We start from the raw sequence: 12,426 nt of genomic DNA on the forward strand, positions 1-12,426 counted from the left end.
GTATAATTAAGTCATAGATAAACTGGCCTACACGTGGATAAAGGTAGAAAGGAACTAATTCCTGTTTCAATTTGGGTGTTTTCTGATGTTTGACGAGCATATCTGGTGTGCTAATCTATGAACTGAGGAGAACTCATAGAGTCCCTGTAAGGGAGACCCCCCCCCCCAGGATAATTGGAGAATAACGGGAAGGGAAGGCATAAGAAGACCTGAAAAACCTGGATGACAGTAGTGAAATCTGATGGATAAGGACTAAGTAGCAGAGCAGGAGCCTGAGAAAGGAGAAGGCAGCAGAAAGAGAGGTTGATGAGAAGGTTCCAAGCTCAGTGGGCACAGGGCATGGATGTGCCTGGGTGTGCTGAGAGGGGTCCGGACAGGCTGGGTCACCAGCAGATCCACCTGCCTACCATGCACAGAAGCCTTCACAGAGGGCCCTGCCCTGGTGACCCCCTTGACCTGCCCATACTGTTCTCCAGAGGCCACGTGTGGACATGGCCTGGTACCTGTACATGCAGGCAAACAAAATACAAACATTCGGATATTGCAGACAAATTAAAATTTATTGAGACAGACAGAAATGCACCTACTCAGGACTACACTTAAGCATTTACTATTAACCAAAGAGTCGTGTTCACATTCCAGAGAAGTCTACGTGGGAAAGCATTCGGAAGTTACTAGGTTTTTCTACTCCACTATTTCATCTACAGGAGGGACAACAAACTGACACGTAGGATTTGGTGGGCTCATTACAACGCTACACACTGAACAGGGACAAACATCAGCGACTTTGAGAAAAAGGTATAAAAAGACCAAAACCACCCACTGTAGAAAGGGCTCTTGGATGGTACTGCACAGTGCGGCCAAGGAGAAACAAAATGCAACAACCCAAAAGGGTAAATGGCATCCTGGGCAGAGCAGAGGGGCAGACCTGGACAGACACGTGGTCACTCATTGCTGGGCCTGGGAAAAAGGGCGTAAAGGAGGAGGAACTGATAGAGCACATCAACTTCAGTATCAAGGTGTTCGTGGAGACAAGAAGAACACTAGCAGACAACTGATTGTGGAAGGAAGTTCTTAGTTTAACTTGGATGCTGAAGAAATGGTATAAAGTCAAAGAATCATTTACGGTATAAGAATAAACCTATTGACTAAAGGGGTCCCAAAAATGAGTCAGGAAGTTTCAGCGCCACACCTGTCTTCAAGGAAATGATGCTCACAGTACTTTTTTTTCATCAAGATTTTTGTGTATAGTCACTAGCTAAAGAACTCCTACCAAAAAAAAAAAAAAAAAAAAAAAAGGAAAACAAAAATTCTTCTTCTAAGGCTAAAGTAACTAGAACATCGAATCGTCAAAAAAGTACCTTTAAAAGAATCAAATGCTGTCTTGCCAAAGTGAGGCATGAGAAGTGGCATTAATGTTGCTCCATTGCTTTTGGGTTCCAGTCTTAAGAGAGCTTTTTAGTTAATATTTTAATGAACCAAAATAGCTTCTCGGACTATCTGAAAATGAGCATCTCATTACCTTACTGGGAAGTGACTACAGAGCCCTCTTCTCCATCATTAAGTTAATGCTAAGGATCTGTAAGTGTCATCTTAATTTGACACTCGTCATAAGATAATTAGGCAAATTAAAACCAGTGGTTCACTCTGTTCCTGGAAGTTTCTCTAAATGAAATCAATTTGTTGATTTTAATTTGTTCTCTTAAGTGTTTTTCCAAGCTCAGAGGAGATAGTAACAATGGTTTTCTTTGATGGTCTAAACTGAGATTTTTTTTTTTTTTAATATGTCTTGGTTCTTTTATTATACTCGATTGTAATTGAGCTGCAATTAAGCACCTGTTTTCTCAATTATCTCAGTTTTGTTCCACTGAAAAGAGGTGATGGAGTTGAGATCCCAATACAGAGCTTGCCTCTGGTCAGTCACCCCCTGCTGAGGGCCTTGGCTGTACTCATGTCTATCAGGCCAAATGAGCCTGATACATACATCAAGTTCATTCCCATCTGAGCCAACTCCAGGGATAATGCTAAGGGGCCTGACCAATGCAAAGATGGAAAATACTAGCTTGAGGTGGGCTGGTAAAGTACAAACAAATGGTCAGTTTGGGGTGGGGTTGGTCAGCTGCCACTATAATCACGGTTTGGCTGAATACATTTTTTGCCTGAGTTTTTATCTCCTTGTGGAGTGGCTGGAGCGCGGCAAGGGGAGAACAACACATGTGGCCCAGAGAGCCTCGCCGGGTGGCCGATGAGGTCATCCAGTAGGTGGAAACCGGGTGGGGCAGGGGCTTAAAGCCCTGGACTGACCTCAGTGGGGCCACTTTGAAGACTACTCTTTGGTACGTATACGCAGGCCGGCTTGATAGGGAGAAAAATCCTCAAGACGATAGAGCCGAGGACCTACCAACTTTGGAGCCAGACTTGAACTGTGAGTTGACTTAGGGAAGAGAAGCACCAGAGGTGAAGGCCACTCTTCCTCTGTGCTCTGACACTTGCGTGGGGGAAGGGAGAGGGCAGGACTGACTAGCTCGTAAAAATCCAGCCTCAGCTTCCCATGTGCTATCGTGAGGTGCTTCCTAGGCCTCCATCTGAGAGTCTCTTGCACGTGAGGAGTGAGTGAAACGTCTACCCAGCTTTTGTACGCTTATCGTGGTTTGAGGATAATAGGGGGGGAAACACACACACTGAGTTAAGGATTCTGAATTTCCTTCTGCTAAGGAACAGCGTGGGGCTGTCTTCTCAGAGAGCAGGGGGTGTGTGTCCATGCCTTAGAAAAAGCCCTTGAGTAGGTAGGGAAAGGAGGAGCCTGCAGCAAGCAGAACTGCTGCAGCCCGAGGGGGGTTTGAGCTGAAATGAGAGCAGTGGCTTGTGAAGCTGCCCACGTGGGAGTCGCATGGCTTCTGCGAGGAAAGTGACTGAGGCAGACAGAGGCTTATCCAAATCAAAGCGGCTTCTTGTGACTCTGCTGCTGCAGAGAGAAGCAGCCTCCTCCGCCTGCAGGCTACAAGTGCCAACCGTTAGTGCAAAAAGAGGAGGATTTCCGTACACATTTCCTATTCCAGAAATCGTGGTCCAGGTCTGGGCAAGCTGACAAATGTGTACTTGTTTTTCAAATGAGTTTTTAATAGATACCCAAACCTTTCTTCTGAGAGGTGTGTGCAGTCTCTTCTGTATGTACTTACGTGTTTATGTACGTACAGAGAGAGGCATCCAGACACCGTTTTGTTTTTTTTTTTTTTTTTAGTGAAGAAAAATCAAGTCCCCAAAGGGAGTCGTGACTGAATTAAGGCTGTTGTTGGTAGGGAGCCAGATCAAGTGATGTGAAAACCTAATTGGCAAATAATAATAAACACCAGGGGTGGTGGGGGCGCAGGGGGAAACAGGTACAGTGCGGTGTGTTTTCCACAACATCTACAGGACACAAGAAAAGCACTTAGACACGGTAAGGCCGGGAACCATGCTGTAATATCCACTGGTGTGGGTGACTGAAAGGGTCTTTGACATTGAGAGGGTGGGGGGCTCCCTGCACTGTCAGAATCCCGCATAAATCACATGCATGTTGCAAAAACAAACAAACAAACAAACAAAAAAAAAGCAAAACCAAAATAACCTCCTGGGCGGGAAGGAGGCTCTAATTCAGCCAGCCATTCCCCTGTCTAAACAACCAAAACATAATGTTCTTCCCACACACCGTATGCAGAGTCAGAATGCTCTGGGGACAAGGAGTTGTCTTCCAAACCTCAGGTTGGGTAGAGAGGGCAACAATGGAGACGAGGCCGTGTGCTGTGGAGTCTTAGATACAAATGCAGGAACGGGAAGTGACTTGCCATTTTGTGCAAGCCTCGGGTCCTCTTCCCCGTGGGGACTACCATATGTACCCAACCTCATCCTCCTTGTCGTCGTCCTCGTCCTCATCATCCTCCGTCACTGCCCGGATGTGCACCCTTGCCTTCCCCCGCTTGTCCTTGGGGCCCAGCTCCCGTTCATCCTCCAGGTCATCCAGGAGGACTACAGAGCCGCCGCTGCCAAAATCCCCTGAAGTTTCCTGCTCCTCTTCTGAAACAGGAAGAAGGAAGAAAAGAACTGAGGTTAGTTTCTGCTGCTGCCTTGTGACCTCCTTCACTGTCGGGCGAAGCTGTGCCGTTTCCATTCTAAACATGGGAGCATCCCGGCCTGGGGTGCGGGGGTGTGTGTGGTCTACCCAGCATGGACCACAGGCTTTGTTCTGATAGGAATTCTTGAGGTGTTTTCTACCTTCTTGGGAGACGTTCTTGGCCTGCAGCAGTTCCTGACTGTCAAAAAGTGGTCATGGTGAGTTCCTGCCACTAGAAAAACTAGCTGTGCCACTTCTGGTTTGATCTCAGGGTTACTGTGTCTCCATTGTAAACGCACTCACTGTGGACCACAGTGACCTCTGGAAAGTCTTGTGCCCAGATCCTTATACAGTGAGTATCACAAGTCCCTAGAGGTCCTTTGGGGCTGATGCAGAAGGCCTTACTCACCGCAGCTCACAGCGCCCTGTTTCCTGGAGCCAGCGAGCTCGTTCCCGTACTTATCCACACACCAGCACTGCCCTGTGCTGCCGTGGCACTGAGTGGCTTTGTAATAGCCCTCCTCATTACACCGAGGTATGAACGCTCCTGGGGGGGACAAAGAGTCCAGTGTAAATCAGAGAAGTGCACAGATCTCAGAGTTAATGCTAAGACAGAGAGGGCTCACCCATCAGACAGGGTATTTGCTGCAGAGCTAACAGGGAGGAGTGGCAGCCTTGCTCATTACACAGGTCAGATTACACGCCCTTTGGACTTGCCAGCAGTGGACAGGATTCCTTTTTTGGTGCGTTCTTGTTTTTCCCATGGTACTACTCTTATTTATTTATTTTTTTTTTCAGGGAGGAAATACCATGCAGAATTTATTTTGGACTTTAGGTAGAAAAAGTTTGTGCTGACTCCTTTTTGAACATTTCTTTCATGGGTGTGTGTGTGTGTGTCCATACACATACATACATAAAAGGAATATATATATAGTATAGATATATAATTGAGATATAGTCTGCATATGTAACTTAGATATAATCATCTATTAAAAGTATACAGAATAGCTATTTCGTGTTCACAGAGTTGTGCAACCATCACTATAAGCAATGTTAGGTACTTTCATCATCCCCAAAAGAAACCACATACCCCCAAAGAAACCACTAGCAGTCACTCCCATTTATCCCCAAACCCTCCCTTCCCCACTCTAGGCAATCAAATATACATTTGTATGCATCTACAGATTTCCAAATTCTGGGTAGTTCATATAAATGGAATCATACTTCATATGGTCTGCTGTGTCTGCCTTCTTTCACTTGGTACAATGTTTTTTGGGTTTTTTTTCCCCCATTTTTTTTTTATTACTCAAATGAATTTATCACATCTGTAGTTGTATAATGATCATAAGAATCTGATTTCACAGGATTTCCATCCCACAGCCCAGGCACATCCCCCCACCCCCCAAAACTGTCTCCTCCAGAGACCATAAGTTCTTCAATGTCTGTGAGTCAGCATCTGTTCTGCAAAGAAGTTCCATCTGTCCTTTTTTCAGATTCCACATGTCAGTGAAAGCATTTGATGTTGATGTCTCATTGTATGGCTGACTTCACTTAGCATGATAGTTTCTAGGTCCATCCATGTTGCAAAAAATGCCGGTATTTTGTTCTTCTTAATGGCTGAGTAATATTCCACTGTGTATATGGACCACATCTTCTGGATCCACTCCTCTGTCGATGGACATTTAGGTTGTTTCCATGTCTTGGCTATTGTGACTAGTGCTGCAATGAAAATCGGAGTACATGCGTCTTTGTGAGTCGTGGTTTTCTCTGGATAGATGCCCAGGAGTGGGATTGCTGGATCAAATGATAGTTCTATGTTTAGTTTTCTGAGGAATCTCCATACTGCTTTCCAGCAATTTACAGTCCCACCAACAGTGTACTAGGGTTCCTTTTTCTCCACACCCTCCCCAGCACTTATTGTTTGTAGACTTTTTGATGATGGCCACTCTGGCTGGTGTAAAGTGGTACCTCAGAGTGGCTGTGATTTGCATCTCTCTAATAATGAGTGACATTGAACATCTTTTCATGTGTTTCTTGGCCATCTGTATGTCTTCTTTGGAGAATTGTCTGTTTAGATCTTCTGCTCATTATTTGATAGCTTGTTTGTTTTTTTGGTATGGAGCTGCAGAAGTTGTTTATAAGTTTTGGAGATTAATCCCTTGTCAGTCAATTCACTTGCAAAGATTTTCTCCCATTCTGTGAGTTGTCTTTTTGTGTTGTTAAGAGTTTCCTTTGCTGTGCAGAAACTTTGAAGTTTGATTAGGTCCCGTTTGTTTATGTTTCTTTTTATTGTCAATACTCTGATAGGTGGATCTGAGAAGATGTTGCTGTCGTTTATGTCAGAGAGTGTTTGGCCTATGTTTTCCTCTAGGAGTTTGATAGTGTCTGGTCTTATATCTAGGTCTTTAATCCATTTGGAGTTTCTTTTTGTGTATGGTGTTAGGGAGTGTTCTAATTTCATTCTTTTCCATGTGGCTGTCCAGTTTTCCCAGCACCACTTATTGAACAGGCTGTCCTTTCTCCATTGTATATTCTTGCCTCCTTTGTAAAAGATTAGTTGGGTGTAGGTGCGTGGGTTTAATTCTGGGCTTTCTAGCCTGTTCCCCTGATCTATATTTCTGTCTTTGTGCCAGTGCCATGCAGTTTTGACAACTGTTGCTTTGTAGTATAGTCTGAAGTCCGGGAGCCTGATTCTTCCAGCTCCATTTTTCTTTTTCAGGATGTCTTTGGCTATTCTGGGTCTTTTGTGCTTCCAAACAAACTTTAAAATAGTTTGTTTGAGTTCTGTGACAAATGTCCTTGGTAATTTGATAGGGATTGCCTTGAATCTGTAGATTGCCTTGGGTAGTATAGTCATTTTGATAATATTAACTCTTCCAATACGTGGTACTACTCTTATTAAGAACTTTTTCATTTCAGAAGTTTTTTCTCATTTTCATGGAAATGTAATTGATACATGGCACCGTAGAAGTTTTAAGATGAATGGCACAATGGTTTGACTTGTTGTGATGTGATTACCATAAATTTGGCTTACCTTCATGTCATATAGAAAAATAAGAAATGTTTTTTCCTCGTGATGAAAATCTCTTAGGACTTCCTCCCTTAACAACGTTCACACATACCATACCACAGTGGTAACTAGTCATCACGTGGTACGTTATATCCCTGCAACTTTATCTTGTAACTGGAAGTTTGTATCTTTGATTTACCTTCATGTAGTTCTCCCTCTGCCTACCCCCTGCCTATGTTTACCGCCAGTCTCATCTCTTTTTCTGTGAGTGTGTTTTTCTATTACATATAGAAGGGATCATACGGTATTTGTCTTTGACATATTTCACTTAGCATAATGCCCTTAGAGTCCATCCAGGCTATTGCGATTGTCAGGATTTCCTTCTTTTTTTACAAGCTGAATGATACTCCGTTACACAAACACACGTGTAACAATGTCTCCGTACATTCATCCATCAGTGAACACTTAGGTTGTTTCCATACCTTGGATATTATTGTAAATAATGCTTCTATGAACAGAGGTGTGCAGATATCTCTTTGACATAGTGTTTTCACGTCCTTCAGATATATTCCCAGAAGTGGAACTGCTGGATCATGTGATAGTTCTAGTTTTAATTTTTTGAGGAACCCCCATACTGTTTTCCCATAGTGGCTGTACCAACATATAAGCCCACCAGCAGTGTACAACACTTTCTTTTTTTGCACATCCTTGCCAGTATTTGTTACCTTTGGTCTTTTTGGTCTTTTTTATGACAGCTCTTTTAACAGACAGAAACTTGTATTTCATTGTGGTTTTGATTTGCATCTCCCTGATGAGTGATGCTGAGCACACTGTCATGTACCTGTCGGCCATCTGAATATCTTCTTTGGAAAAAATGTCTGTTCAGTTTCTTTGTCCATTTTCCAAATGGAAATAGTTGTGGAATTTTTTTATTGTTTTGTGGGTTTTTTTTTTTGCTATAGAGTTGTATGAATCTTTATATATATTGATACTAGCCCATTATCTGATAAATGGTTTATAAATATTCCTTCCCATTCCATAGACCATCTTTTAATTTTGCTGATAGTGTGTTTTGCTGTGCAGAAGCTTTTAAGTTTGATGTCATGCCACTCATTTTTGATTTTGTTGCATGTGATTTAGGTATAATATGCAAAAAAAAATCATTGCTAATGTTTGTGTCAAGTACTTTTTTCCTATATTTTTTTCTAGGAGTTTTATGGTTTCCATTCTTGCCTTTAGGTCTTTGATCCCTTTTGAGTTAATTTTTGTGAGTGGTGCAAGACAGGGGTCTAATTTCATTCTTCTGCATGTGAATATCCAATTATCCTAGTACCATTTATTGAAAAGATTATCTCTTGACTATATTAGCTGATTGTATGTCTGTGGGTTACTTCTGGGTTCTCAATTCTGTTTTTATTACTCTCTGTTTATTCATTGGCCAGTACAACACTGGTTACAATAGAGCTGGAAATCCAAAAGGTGTTGTTTTTCTTTCTTTCTTTGTTGGATATTTGGGGTCTTTGTGGTTCCATATAAATTTTAGGATTGTGTTTTCTACTTCTGCAAAAAAAAAAAAAATGCTACTGGGATCTTGATAGGAATTTCTCTGAATCTATAGACAGCTTTGGGTGGTATGGACATTTTAACATTAATTCTTCTAATCCATGAACATGGGATTCCTTTCATCAATGTCTTATTTTGGCATTTAGAAATGTTTTTGGTTTAAAAATCTTTTACCGCTTCTATGACTTATTTTTTTCTTGCCTGACGGCTCTGGTTAGGACTTCCAGTACTGTCTTGAAGAGGGGTTGTGAAAGTGATACCTTTGTCTTTTTCCTGATCTTAGAGGAAAAGCTTTAAACCTTTCATTGTTGAATATGATGCTAGCTGTGGACTTCTCATATAGAGCCTTTTCTATATTGAGGTATATTCCTTCAATACTTAATTTGTTGAGTTTTTTTTATCATAAACAGATGCTGAATTTTGTCAAATGGATTTATTGTACCTATTGAAATGATCATATAATATTTTTGTTTCATTCCATGAATATGATGAATCAGTTGACTGAGTTGTGTGTATGTGGAACCAGCCTTGCATCCCAGGGACAAATCTTACTTGAAAGGTGAATGACCCTTTTCATGTGATGCTAAATTTAGTTTACTATTATTTTATTGAAAAATTTTGCATCTATGTTCAGCTGGGATATTGGCCTGTAGTATTCTTTTTTTGCTGTGTCTTTTCTGGCTTTAGTACCAAGGGAATGCTGCCTTATAAAATGAACTCAGAAATCTTTTGGAAGTGTCTAAGAAGGACTGGTGTTAATTATCCTTTAAATGTTTGGTAAAATACCAGTGAAACCATCTACTCTTGGTCTTTCCTTTGATTTTTGCTTCGGTCTGCTAGTAATTGGTTTGTTCAGATTTTCTATTCTTCCTGATTCAGTAACTTTTTTTTAAACACTTGAGAGAATCATATGATTTTAAAAATCCTTTTAATGAGTGATACATTTAAAAAAATCTTTACTAGAATAAATACTACTTGGTCATGATATATTGGATTCGACTTGCTGATCCATTTGTATCTATGTTACTAAGAGATAAGGTTTTGTTTCTTCAATTTCTGAATCAAAGCAACTAATTCATAAAGTGATTCAAGTATTTTTCTCTGTCAATACTGGAAACGTTTTGTATCAAATGAGAATGATCCCTTCCATGAGGGATTTGCCCATAAAAACATTTTGAGCCTGGTGCCTATTTTAGGGGGCGAGAACAGTATTTTGATCTAAATTCATGTTTTTTAAAATCTAGTTGGGTCTTGTTTTTTTCATGACCCAAATGTAACTCATAGTATCCTTTTCCACTAGATTTTCTTAATTGCTACAAGTTGGTTTAAAGCAATAGTTTTCAAAGTCTGGGCCCAGGACCAGCAGCTACACATCAGCTGGGAACATCTTTAGAAAGGAAACTCTCAAGGCCACCTCAGCCCTTACTGAATTAAAAACTTTGAGGGTGGGATCCAGAAAACTGCTTTAATAAATTATCCAAGTGTTTCTGATACACAGTGACATCTGAGAGCCACAAGTTTATAGTATTCTCCTGTATTTTGAGATTACATCCCACATTTAAATTTATGACAATATTTGTACCTTCCATTTTGTCAAAGGCTTGTCCGTTTCCTTTTGCTTTAGTCTTAATTGTAAAGATAACTTTTTGAATTGAAATTTTAGGTTCCCCACCCCCCGGAAATGCACTGGAAGCTATGAATGTTCCTCTAAATTTCATTTTAGTCATTTCTCTGTTTGTGACACACAATGCTTTCATTCTCATTCAAGTCTAAATGTTTTGTATTTTTATTTGCATATTTAACTATTTAAAAAAAACCCAGATGTATATGGTTTGAGTAACTTCATTTTTGATTTCTACTTGTGTTATAGCAAATGAATATGATTATTCATTTTTGAGATGTGCTTAGTGGCATAATCCATGGCACACATGTGTGTGTCACATACACGTATATGTATACATACACACCTGTGTCACATACATATATATAAATGCTACTTAATTATTTTATTTGTCTATTTGAACTGTAAGTTTTAAGAAGAGGTGTATTGAAGTTTCTGATTAGGTTGTAGGTATGACAGTTCCACCTCACAATTCTCTTACATTTTGTTTTAAAGTTATGGTTATGCCAACTGATGATGTAATAAACACTTTAGCAAGATGGCATTACCTCTCTTTAGAATTCAAAACAAAGTGTTTGCTTTTGTCAGATCTTAATAGTCTGTCTCATAATAAATGAGTTTGGCCCGTTTACATTTATTGTGATTATAGATATGACTGTTTTTTCCTATTTTGCCTTTTCTTGCTTTTTGTGAAGTGAGCAAGTTTTCTTTATTACATGTTTTTTTCCATCAGTTTAAAAACTATTCTCTTTATTAAAAGATCCATAGAGAAGCATATTTTCCTAATAATATCTAATCTTTTTTCTTTTATTCCTGAATAAACCAGAAACTTGACACATTTTTCTCAATGACCCCAATGGTCTGAAATTTTAATTCTACCTTACTAGCAAACATTTTTATAGTTTAAATTTATTTACATTTAAGCAGCCTGCCTTATTTTTCTTTCCACAATTATGTCTCAGTAATTCCTTCTGGAGATGTCTTCTGCATATTAAAACCTTTATATTAAACCTTTAATGATACTTCAGTTAAGTCTGGGATGAGTAAACTTACTGAATCTGTGGTTTGAGAATATCTGTCGTCACACCTGGGTTATCTCTCAGATAAATTTAAAGGGACTTCCTATGAGCACCTTGACGAGAAACTTTTTCTCATTTGGAATCAGCGATACCAATCTGATTCTCACTCAGCAGTAGTTTCTGTGTTTCTTCGGGGGGGTGTGTGTTTGACGACTGGGTGTTCATCTACTATGGGAGAACTCTCCTCGGCGTGACTTCAACTTTAGCTACATTAGCCTGGTGAAGACGGAGGTTTCTCTTACCCCTCTGGCTTTACGATTTTGTTAGAGTGACTGTGTTTTAAGGTTACCTTTTATTTCACAGAAGAGAAAGAAGAGTGGCAGGGGAGCCGGTAAGCCCAAATCCAGCAGATTGGAGCAACTACTCAAACACTGCTCACCAGGCTATTTCAAGATGATGTGTCTCTCAGAGGTAAAATGAGATCAAGGATAGGAAGTTGCCCCCAGAAACCACTCCTAAGAGACAGGTAAGTCGGCTGATGCCACCTTGAGAAGCGGGGCCGAGACTTTAATTTAGGAATCTAGTCAGTGCACAGTACCTATAGTCTTCAGTGAACAGGAGGAAGGGGGGCAAAGAGTAGATGCTTTCAATTACCCAAATTCAGAGTTTTTTGAGAATAAGCAGAAAGCTGAGGAAATGCTGATCCTCCTCCTTGAGCTCCGACTGGAAAACAATAGCACTTAATAGACCAAAAAAAAAAAAAAAAAGCATACTGGGTTGAGCCCCAAGGTTAGTAAGAAGCAGGTGTGCTCTATATTTATAATGTAATAGAATTACCATTTTTCCTAAGTAGGTAGTAATTATAACTGATTATAATTTGTTACTGCTTGTTTTATTTTTGAATATGAATGCCCCTGAATACACATTTATTAGGAGATTTCCCCATGCGAAAAATAACTTGTAAGCAGATAAATGGTATTTTTATGAGGCAGCCAGAATTATCTCCCTATGTGGGGAGATGTGTGAAAGTGAGCTTTAAACTGGGTGGGATTCTTGGAAGGACAAAGGTAGGCCCTTCACTCCTGTGAGCTGGGGAAACAGATGGTGAGACCTTTTATCTCGG

The 12,426-nt window shown here is 40.4% G+C and overlaps 1 protein-coding gene across 1 annotated transcript in view; it reads right to left on the reverse strand.

The window, feature by feature from the left end:
- Positions 1–541: 541 nt before the first annotated feature.
- Positions 542–12,426, reverse strand: part of SPOCK1 (SPARC (osteonectin), cwcv and kazal like domains proteoglycan 1) — a 509,504-nt gene continuing 497,619 nt past the window's right edge. Inside the window, exons 10-11 of the mRNA XM_047778695.1 lie at positions 4,500–4,637; positions 542–4,053 (exon numbers count right to left, since the gene is read on the reverse strand). Of these exons, the coding sequence (XP_047634651.1) occupies positions 3,863–4,053; positions 4,500–4,637 (329 nt within the window). The 3' untranslated portion in view covers positions 542–3,862. The remainder of the gene's footprint in view (positions 4,054–4,499; positions 4,638–12,426) is intronic.

Source organism: Phacochoerus africanus, chromosome 4 (assembly GCF_016906955.1).
Source record: "Phacochoerus africanus isolate WHEZ1 chromosome 4, ROS_Pafr_v1, whole genome shotgun sequence".
In the NCBI taxonomy this organism is placed as follows: domain Eukaryota; kingdom Metazoa; phylum Chordata; class Mammalia; order Artiodactyla; family Suidae; genus Phacochoerus; species Phacochoerus africanus.